General features: G+C 39.6%; 1 protein-coding gene across 10 annotated transcripts in view; it reads left to right on the forward strand.

Moving 5' to 3' along the window:
• The window catches only part of ubr3 (ubiquitin protein ligase E3 component n-recognin 3), a 351,638-nt gene that overhangs the window by 12,047 nt on the left and 316,970 nt on the right, over positions 1 to 22,621 (forward strand). For all 10 annotated transcript variants that reach the window (XM_043693670.1, XM_043693671.1, XM_043693672.1 and 7 more), the window contains exons 2-3: positions 3,761 to 3,900; positions 16,549 to 16,716. In XM_043693670.1, the coding sequence (XP_043549605.1) occupies positions 3,761 to 3,900; positions 16,549 to 16,716 (308 nt within the window). The remainder of the gene's footprint in view (positions 1 to 3,760; positions 3,901 to 16,548; positions 16,717 to 22,621) is intronic.

Consider the following 22,621-nt stretch of genomic DNA (forward strand, 5'->3'; position numbering starts at 1 on the left):
TAGGGTAGACCTGATGGCCTACTTCTGCTCTTAGATTCATGGTCTTGCAGGTGACCTAAAATCCTCCTTGCAAACCATGCACCATCCTGACTGGGATCTCTACTGCTGTTCTTTCACTGTCACTGGGCCAAAATTCCCTGTCGAACAGTACCATAAGTGTACAAGATGGATTATTGTGGTTCAGGAGCAAGCACTTTTGGATAGGCTAACAAATGCTGGCCTTACCTGATACTCTACTCGCATTCCAGAACAGAGTCATAGATATGTACAGCACGGAAACTGATTCTTCGGTTCAACTCATCTATAACAATCGGTTTTCCTAAACTAATTTAGTCCCATTTACCAGCACTTGACCCACATCCCTCTAAACCCTTCCTATTCATATACTCATTCAGGTGCCTTTCAAATGTTATAATTGTGCCAGCCTCCTCCATTTCCTCTGCAAGCTCATTCCATACATGCCCCACCCTCTGCGTGAAAACGTTGCACCTTAGGTCCCTTTTAAATTTTTCCCCTCGGTCACCCTAAACTTATGCCCTCTAGTTCTGAATTCCCCGACCCAGGGAAAAGACTTTGTCTTTGTCTTCACAACATCCTTCTGATAGGAGGGAGATCAGAATTGCATGCAATATTCTAAAAGTGGCCTAACCAATATCCTGTACAGCTGCAACATGACCTCCCAATTCCTATACTCAATACTCTGACCAATAAAGGAAAGCATACCAAATGCTGCCTTCACTATCCTATCTACCTGCGACTCCACTTTCAAGGAAGTATGAACCTCCACTCCAAGGTCTCTTTGTTCAGCAGCACTCCCCAGGGCGTTACCATGAAGTGTACAAGTTCTGCCCTGATTTGCCTTTCCAAAATGCAGCACCTTGCATTTATCTGAATTAAACTCCATCTGCCACTCCTCAGCCCGTTGGCCCATTTGATCAAGATCCTATTGTACTCCAAGATGATTTTCTTTGCTGTCCCCCACAGCTCCAATTTTGGAAGTTGTTTTGTCTCTGAGGATTAAGTGAAGGGTTATTGTTTGATTTTCATTGGACAACAAAGTAAAACATTGCTGAAAAGGGACAAGAAGCCAAAGGTTTTTGTCAAAGGTTTTTATCTTTCACTTGTCAGGACTAGGGTGCAAAAAACCAAGTTGAACTAAAAAACACGAATGTATGCAATGTCGAAGGGGGTGCTGATTAGTTGGGGCATAATTGATTTCATGATGCAGCAGGTACAGTAACTGTCAGTCTCAGTTCTCAGATCAAGATCGTAGACTCTGATTTGTCAGGGTATTGTCATTAAAAGTTTTTTTACAATTTAAGAATGTTAATTAATTTTTGCATAGATAACAGGGTCCTTTGTGTTAACATCTATGTAGCTTCTGATGTGTATGAATGCATCCCACTTATGCCCCACTGATGTTAAATCGGTTTCCGGCGTAATTCTTAGTGCAGTCTGGATCATTTAATAAATTTTGTTCAGTCGCAGAATTAGATCTAATGTTGGCCATAGTCTTCTGAGGCTTCCATGCATAGTTGTATATTATTGGCATACTGCAAGTGTTCAACAGAATGTGTTTGATACAGTCTACCAATCATTAGGATGTATGTTGTACATACCTGGCACCTCATGGCACTGAATTTCACATGATGTGCATTTTTTGTGGTAGACAAAATGCCTTTTTTTGCCTGTTGAACACCAAAAACTGTTCATTAGCCCATTGTGGCTGTACTTGATCTTTTCAAGTGCTCTCTAATTAGCTTGCTTTCTCTGTTCTTTTCCCTGATTACACAGACTTTAATTTTTGTTATACATAAAATTTTCATGTGAAAGTTACTGTTGTATGTTTAAAAAAAAGCCTAGTCTCCTTCTGGTTCTTTTGTCAACTACCAGATATTTGTCTTGCAGGTATGAAACACTTGCCAATGGAAATAGTTTATTTTTATTTACTGTATCCTATTCATAAATCTAGTGATTAAAAACAACCAGGATTTTCGAGTCTTTTTATACAGTTAAAGTTTCTCATCTGTTCTATCATTCTAGTAAATCTCTTGTTCTCTACAAGGCCTTCAAGTCCTAATGAGGTTCCAATGAATTCACACTGCTTGGTATACTTAGTTTGCTACTGGACTCCTCACTATTTATCATATATCCAGGTTTTATGACATTTGTAGACTTTGAAATTGTACCCCAAGTTTATTAATTTGTTAAGCAATGAGGTGTTGCCTTAATACCAATACAGTGTTAGTGGTATGATATATTTCTCTCCAACCTTAAAAGCCACATTCACCACTGCATTGTTCTGTGCATGTGCTGCCTCTTCCCCCGAAAATCCCTGTAGATTTGAATTTTCCTAACTAGGCCATATGCAGTTTGCATATTCATTTATGCTAATTTATTTGAATTGAACATTAAATTATGTTACTGCCACACTGCTGATGGTATTTAATAGCACTGGTACTGAAAGATATTTGCAACTATTGGAAGAAATTGTTGACCGTGGCGGTATCAAATGGGATCCTGTAATCTAGTCATTCCAGAAATTGATTATGCTAGATTTGGGTGTAATGAGGTTCTATGATGATAACTGGAGAAGGGCCTGGTTACAAAAGGAAGGGTCTGATATGACAGTGATGTGTATGGGTTTCTCATTTTGAGAATACTAGATACTATGGTCTGTGGGCACTAAAGGGCTCAAGATTTAGAAATATTGGGCAGTACCAAGGAACTGGTTACAATAGAAAGCATACATTGGTTGAGGAATGTTGGATTCATGTGGTAGTTAAAATCCTGGCCTTTTTTCTGTGAATCTGGATGTCTCCAAGGAATACAAATCTCTCGTGAATATAGGTCCAGAGGGGAGGTGATGGCCTATTATTGCAAGACTATTAATCCAGAGATCCAGGTAATGTTCTGAGGACCCAGGTTTGAATCCTGCTGCGGCAGATGATGAATTCAATAAATATCTAGAGTTGAGAATCTAACCATGACTGGGAATCCACTGCCCATTGTCGGGAAAAACCCCATCTGGTTCACTAATGCCCTTTCAGAGAAGGAAATCTGTTGTCCTCACCTGGTTTGGCCTATTTGGGACTCCAGACCCACAGCAATGTGGTTGACTCTTAACTGCCCTCTGAAATGTCTAGCAAGCCACTCAGTTGGGTCACTTGCTATGAAGTCTCCTCAAGGGCAACTTGGGACAGGTGGTAAATGCTGGCCAGTCAGAGGTGCCAGTATCCTATGAGTGAATAAAACAAAATGCAAACATTAATGTACCAGACTTGTAAATATAAAGACTTTGAAATGGAAATCTTGTCCAGATAAGAGGATCAAATTTTGTGAAATGAAATACTTTGCCAATCAAAATTTGGCATTAGTCACTTCCAAAGTAAAGTTTGTCAGTCAGGTGTAGAGTAGGTGTATGTGAACTTTGCCTCTCCATCCCAGTTTCGGAAGAGTAGCTCCATTAGATGGAGTGTCAGTTTTTCTTTCCTCTAGAGAATCTAAACATCCTTTTTGTGAATTATGTAAGAATGCCATATTCTGGACAATTCTTGACGACAGGCCTGTCTTCTAGCAATTAGTTTAAAACTGCCATATTTCTTAAGAGACAAGCTTTTATTTATTGATGACTGCTCCAGAAATAAATAAAGACTTGAGATATTAATTCCAAGTATCTGGAGAAATTTTCATATAGACATGTGTTTATATGCCTTGTGCACTTATCAATAAAATAATAACATTTTACAAATTCTTGTAGGTTTTGTAAAAGGCATCGGTTTGCAACAAGTTCCAATATTCCTTGTGTTCCTAATGAACTGATGATGATGTCAGAACATATCCTCCCTCGCGTTATCCTTCATCTTATTCAGCATTTACGGGACGGCTATAATGAACCAGGTATGACCACTGTTGTTTTTAAATCTGTGACTATCTATTTTGCAGTCTGGTTTAAAGTGAAGAGTAAGCACTTTAAAGAGTTGGTTGTACTATAGTCACCTGGTTTTAATGGGTTGCAAACTAGGGAAGTAAGGGTAAAAATTGCAGAGCCTCTTGTCATGGTGTTCCAAACTCAAATGTAAGTGTGGTGTCAGAGGACCAGCAATTACAAATACTGTATTCAATGAGGCAAGTTAGCCTATTATTAGTAGTGAAGAAGCTTTTAAGGATTTTAATCTGTGACAAAATTAATTGTTAAGCAATTAATGATTAATAAATGAAAATTAGTATGGATTTGTTAAAGGTGAATTGTGTTTGACTAATTTAGTTGAATTATTTGAAGTAATGGGGAGAGTTGATATGGTGGTGCAATTGAAAAGTATGTGGATTTTGAAACAGCACTTGATGTTGTTCAACAATAGACAGTGAAAACAAAGGGCACTGGTAGCGTACACAAAGTTGGCTAAGAGACAGAAAGCAGAGAGTAGTCGTGACTGGATCTTTTTCAGATTAGGAGTGATACAGTTGAGCATGGGGTTGAAATAAGGATTGCAGTTTTTTTGTGTAGTGAATGATTTGATTATGCAATGCATAATTTCAAAGTTTCAGAATGATACAAAATTCTCAAAAGTAAAGGGAAGAATAGGCTTCTCGATTCACATTCCACAGCATTATACCTGTCACTATCTCAACACAACCTCAATACATTCTCACCATTTATTTGGAAGGAGGAGAGCAGGCCAAGGGGTATTAGATCCCATTATTGTAACCATTTTTAAGAAAAGAGATTTGTCTTTTTTTTTCCACTGGAAGTGTGTTGCTGTCAAGGCTGGTATTTATTATCCATCCCTAATTGCCCTTGACTGACTGGCTTACTGGAGTATTTCAGGGGGCAATTCAGAGTTAACCTGAACTTAGAGTTGCTTGAAGGCTAGATCAAGGAACTGCAGTAGATTTCCCTCACTAAAGGACATTTGTGAACCATCTGGATTTTTATTGCAATTGAAAGTTTCATTGTCATCATTACGGAGACTAGCTTTCAATTCTAGATTTTATTCATTCAGTTTAAATGCTATCTGTAAAATGTTAGTCTGGGCTAGTAATCCAAAGGCCCAGTGATGTTGGCACTGTCCTGGTCTCCTCTTTAAGACTGATTTGCAGTAACAATAGGGGTGTATTTGTGTCGTCTGCCACAGGGAAGGTCATTGTAAAGATTGTCTTTAACTGCCTCCTCCCAGTGGCTGAAGAGCCTTCCCAGAGCCACGATGTGGATTCCACCTGTCAAGAAATACAGTGGACATGATCTTCACAGATCCATGGTGAGCCACTCGCCAATGTAGATCAATTCCTATACTAATGGAGCCTCTTCATAGCAAAGGCCAGCATCAACAAAACACAGTATTACTTTAGTTTGTGTATTCAGTTGTTTTGAGGAAAGGTGTGTTTGGTGGTAAAGACCTCGAATCTGACACCAAGCTAATGGTTTACAGGCCCGAAGTTTCCCAGTCCTCCTGAATGTGCGGGAAACGTTGTCGGGAAACGTTGTCAATGCACAATACAACCTGAAACCCATTAGGAAATAAAAGTAGCTCTGCCTCTACAAAATCATGCAAATCCACTAGCTGGATATGTTGGACAGGCAACATCATTTATATGCCTGGCACGTGACTTGTAAAACAAGTTCTCTACTCTGAGTTCCATCACAGCCAGCAGGCTGAGTTGGGCAGAGGAAATTCTTCAAGTATATAGAGTCATAGAGATGTACAACACAGAAACAAACCCTTCATTCCAACCCGTCCATGCTGACCAGATATCCCAACCCAATCTAGTCCCACCTGCCAGCACCAGGCCCATATCCCTCCAAACCCTTCCTATTCATATATCGATCCACGTGCCTCTTAAATGTTGCAATTGTACCAGCCTCCACCACTTCCTCTGGCAGCTCATTCCATACACGTGCCACTCTGAAAAAGTTGAAAAAGTTGCCCCTTAGGTCTCTTTTATATCTTTCCCCTCTCACCCTAAACCTATGCCCTCTAGTTCTGGACTCACCGACCCCAGGGAAAAGACTTTGCCTGCTTACCCTATCCATGTCCCTCATAATTTTGTAAACCTCTAAAAGGTCACCTCTGATGCTCCAGGAAAAACAGCCCCAGCCTGTTCAGCCTCTTCCTATATCTCAAATCCTCCATCCTGGCAACATCTTTGTAAATCTTTTCTGAATCCTTTCAAGTTTCACAACATCTTTCCAATAGGACGGGGACCAGAATTGCATGCAATATTCCAACAATAGCCGAACCAATGACCTGTACAGCCTCAACATGAGGTCCCAACTCCTGTAATCAATAGTCTGACCAAGAATGGAAAGCATACCAAACGCCTTCTTCACTTTCCTAACTACCTGCGATTCCATTTTCAAGGAGCTATGAACCTGCACTCCAAGGTCTCTTTGTTCAGCAACACTCCCTAGGACCTTACCATTAAGTGTATAAGTCCTGCTAAGATTTGCTTTCCTAAAATGCAACACTTCTCATTTATCTGAATTAAACTCCATCTGCCACTTCTTAGCCCGTTGGCCCATCTGGTCAAGATCCTGTTGTAATCTGAGGTAACCCTGTTGGCTGTCCACTATACCTCCAATTTTGGTGTCATCTGCAAACTTACTAACTATACCTCTTATGCTCACATCCAAATCATTTATGTAAATGACGAAAAGTAGAGGACACAGCACCGATTCTCGTGGCACTCCACTGGTCACAGGCCTCCAGTCTGAAAAACAACCCTCCACCACCACCTTCTGTCTTCTACCTTTTGTGCCAGTTCTGTATCCAAATGGCTGGTTCTCCCTGTATGCCATGAGATTTAACCTTGCTAATCAGTCTTCCATGGGGAGCCTTGTCGAACGCCTTACTGAAGTCCATATAGATCACATCTACCGCTCTGCCCTCCTCAATCCTCGTTGTTACTTCCTCAAAGAACTCAATCAAGTTTGTGAGATGTGGTTTCCCACGCACAAAGCCATGTTGACTATCCCTAATCAGTCCTTGCCTTTCCAAATGCATGTACATCCTGTCCCTCAGGATTCCCTCCAACAACTTGCCCACCACCAAGTTCGGGCTCACTGGTCTATAGTTCCCTGGCTTGTCCTTACCACCCTTCTTAAACAGTGGCACCATATTTGCCAACCTCCAGTCTTCCGGCACCTCACCTGTGACTATCGATGATACAAATATCTCAGCAAGAGGCTCAGCAATCGCTTCTCTAGCTTCCCACAGAATTCTCGGGTGCACCTGATCAGGTCCTTGGGATTTATCCACCTTTACCCGTTTCAAGACACCCAGCGCTTCTTCCTCTATGATCTGGACATTTTGCAAGATGTCACCATCTATTTCCCTATGTCTTCCATATCCTTTTCCACAGTAAATACTGATGCAAAATACTCACTTAGTATCTCTCCCGTTTTCTGCGGTTCCACACAAAGGCCGCCTTGCTGATCTTTGAGGGGCCCTATTCTCTCCCTAGTTACCCTTTTGTCCTTTATTGAATTTATAAAAATCCTTTGAATTCTCCTTAATTCTATTTGCTAAAGCTATCTTATGTCCCCTTTTTGCCCTCCTGATTTCCCTCTTAAGTATACTCCTACTTCCTTTATACTCTTCTAGGATTCACTGGTTCTATCCTATCTATACCATACGTATGCTTCCTTCTTTTTCTTAACCAAACCCTCAATTTCTTTAATTATCTAGCATTCCCTATACCTACCAGACGTTCCTTTCACCGCAGACTAATACTCTGGGGACACTGATTCCAATCAGCTGGTGTACCATATAAAGTTAGTCTCTAATGGTGCTGTGAAATTACTATTAATTGACATAAAATCCCTTCTGGTTCTTTAATGAAGGAGATCTGCCATCCTTACCTAGTCTGGTCTTGGTACAACTCCAGATTTTACATCAACATTGTTCACTATTTGCTACTGCCTGAAATGTCATTGCCAGTGACATTCACGTCCCTTGAAAGAATAAAGCGGAGGGGGTAGAGGAGAAGAAATGGACTGGGATTCATTGATCTGCTTTGTGTTGTCCAAGTTAGAATATTTAGAAAGGTGGTTTTGTAACTTGTTTCTTTTTGTTTTTAAAGTTTGTTTTTTGAAAATAAGAAAGAGTGAAGTCACTTTGATTTCTGAACCTGTTCCACCATTAAACATAACTGTGGCTGCTCTTTTGCCTCAAATGCATCTATTCTGTACTATCTCCATATTTCTTGTTTGGTATCTAGAAATCTCTTTGTCTCTCATTTGAATATACTTGACAACTGTGTATCTATGCCCTCTGAAGTATATGTGGGCTGAGAACTGTTGAGGAAAAAAACTTCAGGGATAACTTTGAATTTTTTCAACTATATATGAATATCATGATTTTATATGAATGTTGCTTCTCTTAATTGCTCAAGATGTTCACAATGTCCCTGGAAGAATTTCCACACAGCAGTAAAGATTAAGATTGCATGTAGCTTATTATACTGCATTGTGGTCACATTTATGATCCCTAGTTTGTACTGAATTAACTCTTTGTTCTGTATTGCAATTACACTTTATGTTCTTCAGGTATGCGGGAAAAAAAAGCTATTTATATTTTGTATTTTCATATTTTTAATTGTGAACTGAAAAGGGGAAAGAATGTTTTTGAAAGTCAAGGATTGCTGCACTTCATAATAGTGAATTACCTGACACTTGTGTAAATTACTGTTTACACAGCTGCTGCTTCAAACAACAGTGCAATTCTGGATATAGATGAGCTAGATCCAGAGTGCTGTGTACGAATGATATTTGGTTGGCAACAGGTGACCAGTCATTGATGACAAAGGCCTCCTGCCTGTCAATACTATGATTGCCTCCTAGTTATCTGAGCAATGTTTGGATGTGAATGAAGAAACAATCAGACATTTGCTAGTTTAAAAATAAACTCTTGAAGCCCGAAAAAGCCAATGTATTTTTCCCTCAGTTGTTGTAAACTGTCTCTCTTAACCTGGAAGCCAGAGACTTCTTTAAGTGTGAATCAGCTGCCTAATACCTTCTGCAAGCAAGTGAAAGTAGTCAGGGGAAAGAAAATCCAGGAGCAGCGCATCCTGACCCGTCAGAGGGTCAATCTTATCAATCCCATGAACAGGGGCCATTGGACTACATTTCCAGTCTTTGCCTCCCATCACAATTATTTTCATTTCCTGTCTGTATATAAATAGAAGGAAGTTTATAAAATGGTCAGTGTATTAACTGGTAGAGATGTATGTTAGCATAAATAATTGTTCATTGGTAACTAAAGTTCATTTATTTGTAATAAGTCATAATTCAAGTACAGAAACCTGGTGTGTGCTTTCTGACAACCCGGGTCCAAAGGCAGGTATGTTAGAAATTTCTACATTTTTCTGAAAAGAATTTTTAACTTTTGTGACAACTTGGGTGATAAGGTTTCATTTTCAGCATGTTACCCTAATGAAATGTAGCAGCTAAGCTTCCTGCTGATTTATCTGGTGCTTTAAAGTGTGCCAGTGTGTAGGATGAGCCTCAGTAGTTGAATATCCTGTGAAAATTTGGTGTCCAGGCTCACATGAAAATGACCATCTGTAAAGTTCCAAACAGTGATGTCTGTAATTCTAAATTCCTCTTGGGAGGCGGTGTGGCAAAAAATGATCTTTTTAGTCTTTTCAGTTTGCAGTAGCATCTAGGGAAAGACCAATATTCTTCAAGCCGATACAAAGCATTCTCCCTGTCTCCCAATTAACTCATCAATGATACAGAGCTTGCAAGCAAATTTATAGTTCATGACTTCCTAGTTTTGCTACAATATTTTAATGATGACCATTAGTCATCGATTGCATTATTATAGCATGTGCACCACAGTTTTGCAATCTGATCAGTAAACTGAATTATGCAGGGCCTGTAGATGTATCCTGTTATCATGACTTCCAAATTTGTGTCTCCATGGTTCAGCTGTATTTTTTTGCCATGTCTCCTTATCATTTTTTGGTGTAGCAATAAATTGATTGTACAGGCTATTAAGGATATTATTTTTGGAACTATTGAACCAATATCCCCAGACTGTCCTTGTTCACATAATCACAGTGCTTATTTTAAGTTTGTTGATATCCCTGAGATGTTCCAGCAATCCCATCTGAGTTCATGTAAATAATAGCTACAAACATACAAAATAACTGAAGTAGACTATTTGCCTCCTTGAACATGCTCTGCCATTCAATAAGGTCATGGTTAATTTATTTGTACTGTATTTTGAATTCCACATTGCCATTCCCTCTGACAACCTTTTGCTTCCCTTGCCTAACAAGAATCAGTTGACCTTTTGGTTTCGGAAAAATTCAAAGCCACTTCCATCACATCTACATTTCTTGCATAATGTTTTGCACCTAAACTAAACTGGGGTAGAGGCTCAAAATTTATACATTGAGAAAAGCTTGGGTATTTTCATAATCGTAGACAAAAATTAGTAAAACAAAACCTGACAGGTAAACATACCTGGCAACAGGCTATTTTCGATCTAGTAATATGTAATAAGCAATGATTTAATAAATATATTGTAGTTAAGGATCCTTCAAAGGAAGAGGGATCATAATATGGAAGAATTTCAAATTCCGCTCAGGAGAGAATTGCTCGGTTCTCAAATCAACTGTCCTCGATTTAGATAAGGGTCATTACAAAAGTGTTAAGAGAAAGTTGTCTAAAGTGGGATGAGGAAAATAGACTAAAGCAAAAGTCAATGGATGAGCAGTGCAGACATTGAAGCAAATATTTCTTAATACTGGGCAAAAGTTATCCTGAACAAAAAGGAGGACACCTTGAAGAATGAGTCAATGCGGTCAACAAAGAGGCACAACAAAAGTAACCAATAAAAAACTAAGGTGTACAAAGCAATGAAACGTAGTGATTGGAATTTTTTTTAGGAACCAGCAGTGGAAGACTAAAAAGCTAATAAAGAGGAAGAAAACAGGTTATTGAAAGTAAGTTGCTCAAGAAATGGTAAGAGCTTCTGGTCTTTTTTTTAAAAAAAGATTAAAGTAAGTGTGGGACCCTTGGTTGATGCAACTGGGGAATTAATGGGAGCAGTGAAATGCCAGATAATATAAATTAATGTTTTAAATTGGTCTTCACAGTGGAGGACACTGTAAACCTCCCACGAGAGAAGAGATAAGCTAATGGTAGGGGAGATCTTGTAACAGTCTCCAGTACAAAGGACAAAATATTTGACAAACTTATGGGATTAAAACCAAACCAGAACCCGATGGCTGAATCCAAAGGTTTTAAATGAAGTGACTGCAAAGATAGTACAACGGGGTATATATAGGTTGAGTAAATTGGCATACATTTAGCTGACGGAATTGTATGTAGAAAGGTATGAACATTCATTATTTAAATGAAGAGAAACTCCAAAAAAAAATGGAGTGCAGAGAGGGAGTTGGATGTTTCTGAGCATGAAACAAAAAGTTAGCATGCAGTTGCAATAAGTAGTTAAGACAAATGGGATTTTGGCCTTTATTGATACAGGGATTGAGCTTTAAAAGTAGGGAAATCTTGATATAATTGTGCAGAATGTTGTACCTGGAGTATTGTGTACTATAGCTCTCCATTTTAAAAAAAAAAGATCGACTAGCTTTGGAAGGTATTCAAAAGAGGTTCAGTAGACTGATTCCTGGGATAAAGAGATTGAGTTATCAAGAAAAGCTAAATAGTTTAGTCTGCATTTATTACAGCTGAGAAGAATGATGGGTGATCTTATTGAAACATACAACATTCTGAGGGGGGCTGGATAGGGTTATTAAGATGTTTCTGCTAGTGGTGGGGGGGAATCTCAAAGTATCAAAGTTGAAGGTCTGGAATCATCTACCACAGGCAGGAGTAGGGGCTACATCACAGTATTTATTGAGGAAGTGAATTGATTTTTGAAATATTGAGCCTTTTGAGGGCTGTGATGAGCTGATGTGAGTGGAGTTAAGGTTTGATGTAGACAGCTGTGATTTTTGTTGTATGGTGAGGTACATTTGAAGGGCTGACTAGGCTATTTCTGTTCCCATTTCTAAAATAATTGCGTAATAACTAAGCACTCCTGGTTAGGATGTTCTGCAAACTGATGTAACTGTGCTATTCGACTGTCTCTCAGTCTTTCCTATGAAATAAAAAATATTATTTGTTTCAGTCTCTCATCACGTATCGTCCAAGCTACCTAAAATTTTCAGACCATGGCTTTTGAAAGCTAACATCAATCATTTGTTATTTTGAACCAAAAGCAGCTACTATTTTTAAGTCCTGTAACTTCAAACTCTGTCATGAGCCTCCATTCAAAAAAAAGAATTCCCATAACATTCTCGAGTATTCCTGCTGTTTCATACATACTGGATTAGGCCACTTCTGAAAGGGATGTCTGACCTGGTTTTTTTAAACCCTTCAGAAAAGTAACTAACACCATTTGGTATTATATTAAAGATACAAACTTTAAAATTTTTAAAATTTGATTTCATTCATATGCAGCTTGCATCATAGAGTCATAGAGATGTACAGCATGGAAACAGACCCTTCGGTCCAACCCGTCCATGCCGACCAGATATCCCAACCCAATCTAGTCCCACCTGCCAGCACCCGGCCCATATCCCTCCAAACCCTTCCTATTCATATACCCATCCAAATGCCTATTAACTGTTGCAATTGTACCAGCCTCCACCACATCCTCTGGCAGCTCATTCCATACACATACCACCCTCTGCATGAAAAAGTTGCCCCTTAGGTCTCTTTCATCATGTTGAGAATACCATGAGAAGTGGAAGCCCTGTGGCCACAAACAAATTTAGAAGTTAAGTTGATAAATGATTCCAAGCATAGAGTAGGAGAGCTAGCAAAAGTTTGATGTATACCCATGCTACCAGGATGTAGAGGATTTTTATTTTTGCAGGTGGATATGTGCAGACTATATCTCCCATATGTGACATATAGGCTAAATCCAGACCAGTGGTTTGGGGCTTTGAAGAAAAGTTTGGTGATCAAGGTGTTTTAGTGGATTCCCCAACTACAGGAAAAGTGATATTAGTTGTTTTAGCAACATACTTCTCAATGTAAGCAGAACTGTATGAAAATTAGAATTTTGTAGGTGAAAACGTTTCCAAGAGAAGCATTTTAAAAAATACAGCTAAAACAGCAGGTGATACACATGTGAAGCTATGGAAATATTACAAAATGTGTTTATGGGTGAGTGATACAATGAGGGTACAGTATTTCTTACTTGGGTCCATCTTGCTGGAAGTAGGTTGTATTCAGCAACATTCTACAAATGATGCGTGTTGCTGTTTTTCTGTGGGGAGCTTGCATGGAATTGGAGTGAAGTGACAGATGAAATTGAAAAGCAAATTTATAATTGAGGTTGTGCTTTGGTACCTCTTCAACAAAAATATATGGCTAGATTTCTTCAAGTCAGGAGTTACCTGGAAAATGTTAAGCACGTTTTGATAAATCTGTCCAGGTCCTCGCAAAGATTTTGCATCCAGTGAATAAATAGATCTGTGTAAAATGTTTGATTAGACAGTTAGTGGTTCTGCACGTAGACCAGACCTGATGCCAATTAGGACATAGAACCCAAAATTTCTGAAAGTCCAATATGTGTTCCGATAACAGCAGGTGTTAAAACTCAAGTTAGATTCCTGGAGATTTTCTTATTAGGAATCAAAGCACATTATATGGTGGAAGTTGAAATACATTTGCATTGATAAATAACTTGAAAAATATTATTTTTGCTTTTAATTAAAATTTTAAAATGTAATTTTCTGCTTATTGTACCTCCTCATGACTGGTCCAGCTCCCTGAACCTCCTGGCTGCTGTAAATCCTTGACCACCACCTCTCGGGGAGAGAAAGTAAGTGAGGGCATGCATAAGTAAAGCTGCTCATCAGAAGGCTGGGCACAAGGAATGACTGCACTTTTGAAGTCTGGGCATTAGTGGCTTGGAGTCAGAAAATGGGCCAAATTGGTGCCAGTTGGTCAGATAAACAATGCTAAAACCAATCTTCTGACACTCCATGCAATTACAAGTCTTATTAATGTGCCAGTGTTTAAGGCAAAAATTCCTTTTATATCATTGACTTTCGACATTTTTTCTGGAGGTTTCTCTGGGGCTTTGGCTGACTGAATTTGATTATCGCCTCTTAATTACAGTTGCCTGACACTCCCCGTACTGCTTTCCTGGACTCCTGTCATTGCTTGTTGTATTTGCTGCTGTCACCTGTGATCTTTCTTAGATGTTGAACACAGGCATCATTCATTCAGGGACACTGCTCTTTAGAGAATGCGTGTATTTTATGTGTTTATTATAAATATTTTCATTTCCTCTAATTATTTCCAAAATCTGGCATTTTCATAACTGTGGACTCATAGAATTTTAAAGTGCTTAAGTAGGCTGTAATTGGGCCTGGGGATGCTTAAGTCTTTTTTTAATTTTTGAATGGGGTGTAAGGTTTTGTGTATGGTTCTTGGTCTAAAGACTAGTTTGTTTCAGGTGCCTGTCTCTGTCTTTGTATCTGTGGGTGCTGTATTGACATTGTCTAGACCCTCTTTACTTGGAGGAAGGGCCAGCTACGTATTATTGGGCTGTTGAATGTAGGGGATCATAGCAGGGTAGAGTTTCTTAGCCAGATCATGGACCATATCTACCGTAGTGTCCATATTTGTTGTCTTCGTTTTCCCCAGTCTACCTTGCCCAAATCGGAATAATCCTGGGGGAAACTGTTGCCCTGCGGAGGCTCAGATCACCTCTTTAAGTCTGGTGGACCTAATCTGAAGTATGTCGTCTTTTTGGATAGTTTTCTTTTCCTGAGTTAATTTACCTACCTCCATGTTTTTCTGATTTGGCAATCATTCCCTTCTCTTTTTTGATGTGATCTTTCCACTGCTCTTCGATTTTGTCCAGGGTCGATGAAGGATCCCAGCTTTCCTTTGTCATTTTGCATAAAATTGTCTTGTCCTTATTCACAATTATTGGTGAAATGATCCAGTTCTCCCTTTTTGAGCTCTGTCTGGAATTGTTCCTTTTTTAAAGTGTGACCGTATCTATTTCCCTGTGGGGAAATGGACTTGTTTTACCCTGCAATTGTTCCCGTTCTTTGTGGGAATGGACCACTGCCAATACATTAAATCCATTTATTAAGTCACCTGGTGTACCCTGAACAGTATTATTCTTTTATCTACCCATGGAACTATGATCCTGGAGCTGTGTCATCTTTAGTTACTGCCCCGTGGACGTGTACTTTTTTGGCTCAGATTCTTGAGTGGTGCACTAGATTCCCATCCTGAATACTGATCTGCCTGTCTAACAGTAAAGTAAACATACTCATCCTTCCACTTTCGATGTTCAATTTGGCACAAGCATCTGAGCCACTTGTGGTGGTAAGAATTGACTACATTTGAGTCTGCATCAAATAAGCAACAACCTTTTTTTTAAGCGTAGGCATGGAACAAGATGTTGGTCACTCAATTATCAGTAGTACAGAATTTTAAGCACCTGTTTATAGTTCATAACTGTTTAGTTTTGCGGCAGCCATTAGGCGTGGACTGCATAACACCAACACATATGCCACATCATGATGAGTTTTGTGGACACAGAAGATATTTCTTAATCTCAACTGTTGGGCCTTGGAACTGCTTGTTTCCATGGTTCAACTGTCTAGTCAGGCATTCAGTTCCCTACATTGTATTTCTTTGTATAGCAATGAATAGTATGTTTCAACAGTCTGTTGGGGCTTTTATTGTTGCAGCTGCTGAGCTAATATCCCAGACTGCCCTTTGTCAAATTTCCCATCATTCTCAGCAGAGACTACAATACTTCAAGATTGTTGATACATTTTAATATTAACCCTTCTGATATTAGCCCCGTCTGACCCTATTTCACATGAAGCGAAAAACAATGGGTAATATTTATCAATGTACATCTTACTGAACTGGTCAAAAGCTATTTCATCATTCCCCTTGTCATTAGAAATATGAATATTACTCCTCTGATGTAATTGAACTTGAGCAGTAGAAAATTGAATCACTCTATTCCTATCCAGATTATGTGGAACCTTATTGAGTATTCTGTTACAACCCTTCAGATTCGTCCTGAATTTGACGAACCGTTTGCACTCATTGTCTTGAACTGCATTAATCAATGAACTTAAAATATTGATAAGGATTAACTTTTTTCCAGTTGGTATTTTGCAAGCCTCAAGAAATGCTTACTTTAAAGGCTGAAGCATTCAGGTTTTCTTCATAACTCACACTTCTGATACTTTGCACAACAGAATGACCAAGATAATCATTGCTTCAAAGGCTTAGACATTACCCTTTCGTCCCTTTAACAAGAACAAAAAACTACTTGCTGCCATCCAGCTTAATCTTTTCAGATTCAGCAAAATGATTTGATATCTATGAAAGGTGAATTGCTGATTTGCACTAACTAGATGTGGTTAGAATCTGTAATTTATTATTCTTAGTAAACAGACTTACTTTTAGGCTACTCTTTGTCTTAAAGTTATAAGTTTACTTTAATCAAAATGTCCTCTCTATTTCTACTTCCTCCATAGATTCTGATCCAGCAACTGAAAGAGACCTCCAGAAGACACTCCAACAGATGGAACCCCTGATTTCTCTTCTGGAAGATCTGACTAAGATGGGAGGAGCAATGCGATCCATCTTGACGAGAGTTCTTACAAATCATCAAATATACAAAGATCTTTGCTCTGGTGATTTGTGTAAGTCTGGTTTGTAAAATGCCTTGACATTAGAAATCTTTAACTCTCAATTTAGTGAAGTGATGTTACGAAGTACAGATAGCAAATCTTGGAAATCCATTGTTTTTCTTGCATTGATTTGAAGTTGTTCTGTAACATAGCTAATTGTGTGACAGTACAGTTGGGTTAACTGACTTACTAAAGTTGGCCATTACATAATCTTAGAGTGTGTGTGTGTATATTAGATTTTTAAACAAAGGTAAATGCTTCCTTTAGAGATCTTATGTCTGACTTCAGTGTTATGTATCTAGCAATTTATCTGCTGGGCCAAAATTTCTCGAGGACATGAGGCATTCTGATTGATAAATATGTCCTGTTAACTAATGAAAAATACTGTTATGTTTTTTTTTGTTGTTGGCTTTCAGTCAAGCATTTGAGCCCATTGAAGGACACTAGTTCAGGAAGTAAACATCTGAGCCACTTTTTGTCTATTTATTGAATGTCAAAATAATGGCCAATAGCATTACAAAATCAAATTAAATTATGGCTCAACAGTTCTTACAGTGGCTGTTAGTTCTTTTGTCTATGTACATACTTAGTTCAAAGAACATTTCTAAATTCAAAGATTTTCAGTTACTCTGGAAAACTTCTTTCAATACTTCGAATAACCTAACGTCATGTAAGTTTCCATCTCCAGATCTTTAACCTTTTCAATATCTCAGTTTATCGATGGTAAACATCTTTTGTGTCGTAAACATATTTTCAAGAATATGTAACACTGGCATTTGTGATGGGGGAGTTGTAGGTCGTTACTCCAAAATTATACCTGATAATTTGAATTTACAACATTTATGATACTGAGACTGCTATCCTTCAGTAACACTGTCAATCTTGCTTCCAGAGGCAAGAAATCTTGGCAGTTTTTCAAAACCTAGAACTTTTTTGGTTCCTTAGTTTGCTGTTTCTGTAGACATATTGCTGTGCAGTTACAAGGTTTTGTTAATATATTGTAATGTACACTGAATAAAATCTCATAGTTACTGAGGCCATACTTCAAAGCAGTGTTTCCTTTTGGTAATGAAATATGAGATCCATTTAAATATTTGTTTCTTTCATGTAACCTCAATATTTGAAGGGCCTAACTTGTGCCTGTGGGTTTTGAGGTTGCTGCATGATGGTGTCTCGGCAGAAGCAGCGTTTCCTTGTAATATGCGCTCAAGCGTGGTAATGCATCTGTCTTAAAAGTAACTGTCCAAGGCAACAAACTGGTCACATATAGTACACCTGAAGTTGGAGGAAATATTGCTTTCAGGATGATGCTTTTATGTAACTCTGTGACTTGGGTCATTAGGATCGAGGCCAAAAAGGACAGTGATGCAGCCCTGTTTCTTTTCTCTCATTTATATCCATAGAGGTCTTCCTGTTCATGGTGTTGACTGTTAATGTGACATCCATGACAGCAAGGTAGAATGATGGTTGCTGCTTGCTCTGAAGCCACACTGTAACCGTTTAGAATCTGATTGTGAGTTGTTAGAGCCTGTTTAGAATGACTGATAAAATTCTTACTGATGAATCTGAGGAATGAGATGCCCCAGATGTTGTGGCACGTCTTCATTTTCTTGTGTTCATAATGTGATGATGGATGCATCATGCATAACCTGTGGGACGGATCCTTCTCTCTAGCAGAAGAATGGGGCATTATGATGGTGTGGCAACAGGTGGGACTTATAATACTTGAACAACACAGAGGATAATCTGGCCTTTTTCAGGTGCTGTCCTTGCTGTTATGGAGTTATTAATCTTTTGTGAGCTCAAGTAATGAAGCTTCTATAACAAATTCATATGTGATAGGCAGTTGCAGAAAATCAGCAAGCCCTATCAGAGAGATCCATTTCGTGAGTGTAGCTTGGAATATTGCTTTGCTAACTGGGTTCTTGCTTGCGCCTGACAGTGAGTGCTCCTCTCTCTGCAGAATTCAAAGCAACAACTTTGGTGATAGTCAAACTAAGTTTTCTTGTCATATAACCATACATATTGTGAATGCGTTCAATAACAGTTTATTTGTTTTAATTGATTGATTGATTGGATCCTTATTGAAATGGTACCTTACAGTTTTCTACACCAGTTCCTCAGAGATCCCCTGTGATTTGGCCTCAGGCTATGAAGTGTCTATTGCGATTTGTTGTTGAGGAGGTGCTACTTGAGTTCTTGGTGATTCAGAGTAGGGCACTGGCAGGAAAGAGTTGAGTGGAGGGAATAGCATATTTTTCTTGAGCTGGTCATGTAGAGAAATCAAAGTTTATGAGAAGATTTATAGCTCAGGTGCTCGTTGTTATGGTTCTGTTCGCCGAGCTGGGAATTTGTGTTGCAGACGTTTCATCCCCTGTCTAGATGACATCCTCAGTGCTTGGGAGCCTCTTGTGAAGCGCTTCTGTGATCTTTCCTCCGGCATTTGTAGTGGTTTGAATCTGCCGCTTCCAGTTGTCAGTTCCAGCTGTCCGTTGTAGTAGTCGATATCTTGTGTCCAGGTCGATGTGCTTATTGATTGAATCTGTGGATGAGTGCCGTGCCTCTAGGAATTCCCTGGCTGTTCTCTGTTTGGCTTGACCTATAATAGTAGTGTTGTCCCGTCGAACTCATGTTGCTTGTCATCTGAGTGTGTGTGGCTACTAAGGATAGTTGGTCGTGTCGTTTCGTGGCTAGTTGGTGTTCATGGATGCGGATCGTTAGCTGTCTTCCTGTTTGTCCTATATAGTGTTTTGTGCAGTCTTTGCATGCAGAAATGCCGGAGGAAAGTTCACAGAAGCGCTTCACAGGAGGCTCCCAAGCTCTGAGGATGTCACCTAGACAGGGGACGAAATGTCTGCAACACAAATTCCCAGCTCAGCGAACAGAACCACAACATGTAGAGAAATGCTGATAGCGATTCGGAAAGAACCAAGTCTGAGATGCTGTGGTTAGATAAATGTTGTCTTGAAAGTAGTATGATGTTCACTTGGAGTATCCCTAACCCAGTGTCTTGAATTGAAATCCATTGTAGATGGGGAGTCATTTGAAAGAAACAACCATGATTGGGCCATGGAGCATGGCTTCCCAGCAGAATTGGGCAGTAGATCTTTATCTGTAGTAGTAAAACAATTAAGAACTGTGACAAAAAAAATTAAAAACAAAGTGCAGTGAAGTGGAGCTTGAGGATATATCATAGAACATAGTACATTACAGTGCATTGCAGGCCCTTCGGCCTGGGATGTTGCACTGACCTTGGGAACCAATCTGAAGCCCATCCAATCTACACTATTTCTCGTCCATATGCCTATTCAGTGACCATTTAAATGCCCTTAAAGTTGGCGAGTCTACTGCTGTTGCAGGCAGTGCGTTCCACACCCCTACTACTCTGAGTAAAGAAACTACCTCTGACATCTGTCATATATCTATCACCCCTCAATTTAAAGCTATGTCCACTTGTGCTAGCCATCGCCATCCAAGAAAAAAGGCTCTCACTGTCTAACCCTCTGATTATCTTATTTCTCAATTAAGTCGCCTCTCAACCTTCTCTGTAAGGAAAACAGCCTCAATCCCTCTACCTTTCCTCATTAAGAGCTTCCCTCCATACCAGGCAACATCTTAGTAAATCTCCTCTGAACCCTTTCCAAGGTTCCACATCCTTCCTATAATGCACTGACCAGAACTGTATGCAATACTTCAAATGCGGCCACACCAGAGTTTTGTACAGCTGCAGCATGATCTCGTGGTTCCAAAACTCTATTCCTCTACCAATAAAAGCTAACACACTGTGGTTGTTTCTTTCAAATGACTCCCCATCTACAATGGACTTCAATTCAAGACACTGTATGCCATCTTAACAACCCTATCAACCTGGGTGGCAACTTTCAAGGATCTGTGTATCTGGACACCGAGATCTCTCTGCTCATCTACACTACCAAGAATGTTACCATTAGCTCAATTCTCTGCATTCCTGTTACCCTTTCCAAAGTGAATCACCTCACGCTTTTCAGCATTAAACTCCATTTGCCACCTCTTAGCCCAGCTCTGCAGCTTATCTCTGTCTCTCTGTACCCTACAACATCCTTCATTACTATCCACAATTCTATCGGCCTTAGTGTCATGCAAATTTACTAACCCATCCTTCTATGCACACATCGAGATCATTTATAAAAATTACAAACAACATTAGACCCAAAACAGATCCTGTGGTATACCACTGGTAACTGAACTCCATTTCCCATCAACCATCACCCTCTGTCTTCTTACAGCTAGCCAATTTCTGATCCAAACCGCTAAATCACACTCAATCCCATGCCTGCGTATCTTGTGCATTAGCCTACTGAGGGCAACCTTATCAAACACGTTACTGAAATCCATATACGCCACATCAACTGCTTTTCCCTCATCCACCTGTTTGGTCACCTTCTCAGAGAACTCAATAAGGTTTGTGAGGCACAACCTACCTTCACAAAACCATGTTGACTATCCTGAATCAACTTATTCATCTCTCGATGATAAGTCCTATCTCTCATAACCCTTTCTAACACTTTACCCACGATCAGGGTAATTTCCAGGGTTGTCTCGACTCCCCTTCTTGAACAAGGGAACAACACTTGCTATCCTCCAGTCTTCTGGCACTATTCCTGTCGACAGTGAAGACATAAAGATCAAAGCCAAAGGCTCGTCAACCTCCTCCCTGGCGTCCTAGAGAATCCTCGGTTAAATTCCATCTGGCCCAGTGGACTTGCATATTTTTTACCCTTTCCAGAAATGTGAACACCTCCTCCTTATGCACCTCAAGCCCATCTAATCTCGTAGCCTGTACCTCTTTATTCTCCTTGACCACATTTTCTTTCTCTAGTGTGAATACTGACAAGAAGTATTCATTTTGCACTTCCCCATCTCCTCTGACTCCATGCACAATTTCCCACTACTATGCTTGATTGACTAGAGTAAGATTAGGGCCAATCTTTTATTTCTGATATAGCTGTAGAAAGCCTTAGGATCTTCCTTGATCCTATCCGCCAATGACTTTCACGTCTCCTCCTGGCTCTTCTTAGCCAGGAAAGACCTAAAGAGAGAGCTAACTTGTAAGTCTCAAGTGCCCTAACTGAGCCATCACATCTCATCCTAACATACACCACCTTCTTCCTCTTGAGGAGAGATTCAACTTCTTTAGTGAACCACAACTCCCTCACTTGACAATTTCTTTCCTGCCTGACTGGTACATACTTAGCAAGGATCTGTAGTAGTTGATCCTTGAAGAAGCTTCACATTTCTATTGTGCCCACGCATCCTAAATCTTGCCTAATCGCATCATATTTGCCTTTCCCCCAGCTCTTGTCCTGTGGTAGATGCCTTTCCCTTTCCATCACTAAAGTAAACTTAACCGAATTGTGGTCACCATCACCAAAGTCCTCAACTACCTCCAAATCTAATATCTGGCCAGATTCATTACCAAAACCAAAGCTAATGTGTCTACATGCTGTGTCAGGAAACCCTCCACACATTGGACAAAAATTGAGCCATCTAAAGTACTTGAAGTATAGTATTCCCAGTCAATATTTGGAAAGTTAAAGTCCCCCGTAACAACCATCGTGTCACACTCGCTCGTGTCGAGGATCATCTTTGCTATCCTGTCTTCTACATCTCTGGAACTATTTGGAGGCCTATTGAAAACTCCCAACAGGGTAACCTCTCCTTTCCTGTTTCTAATCTCAGCCTATGTTTCCTCAGTAGAGGAGTCCTCAAACGTCCTTTCTGCAACCATAATGCTATCCTTGACTAACAGTGCCACACACCACCCCCTGTTTTACCATTTTCTCTGTTCTTGCTGAAACATCTGAATCCCAGAGCCTGCAATAATCATTCCTGTTGCTGTTCTACCTATGTCTCTGAAATGGCCACAATATTGAAATCC

The sequence above is a fragment of the Chiloscyllium plagiosum genome, chromosome 7, assembly GCF_004010195.1.
Source record: "Chiloscyllium plagiosum isolate BGI_BamShark_2017 chromosome 7, ASM401019v2, whole genome shotgun sequence".
In the NCBI taxonomy this organism is placed as follows: Eukaryota; Metazoa; Chordata; class Chondrichthyes; order Orectolobiformes; family Hemiscylliidae; genus Chiloscyllium; species Chiloscyllium plagiosum.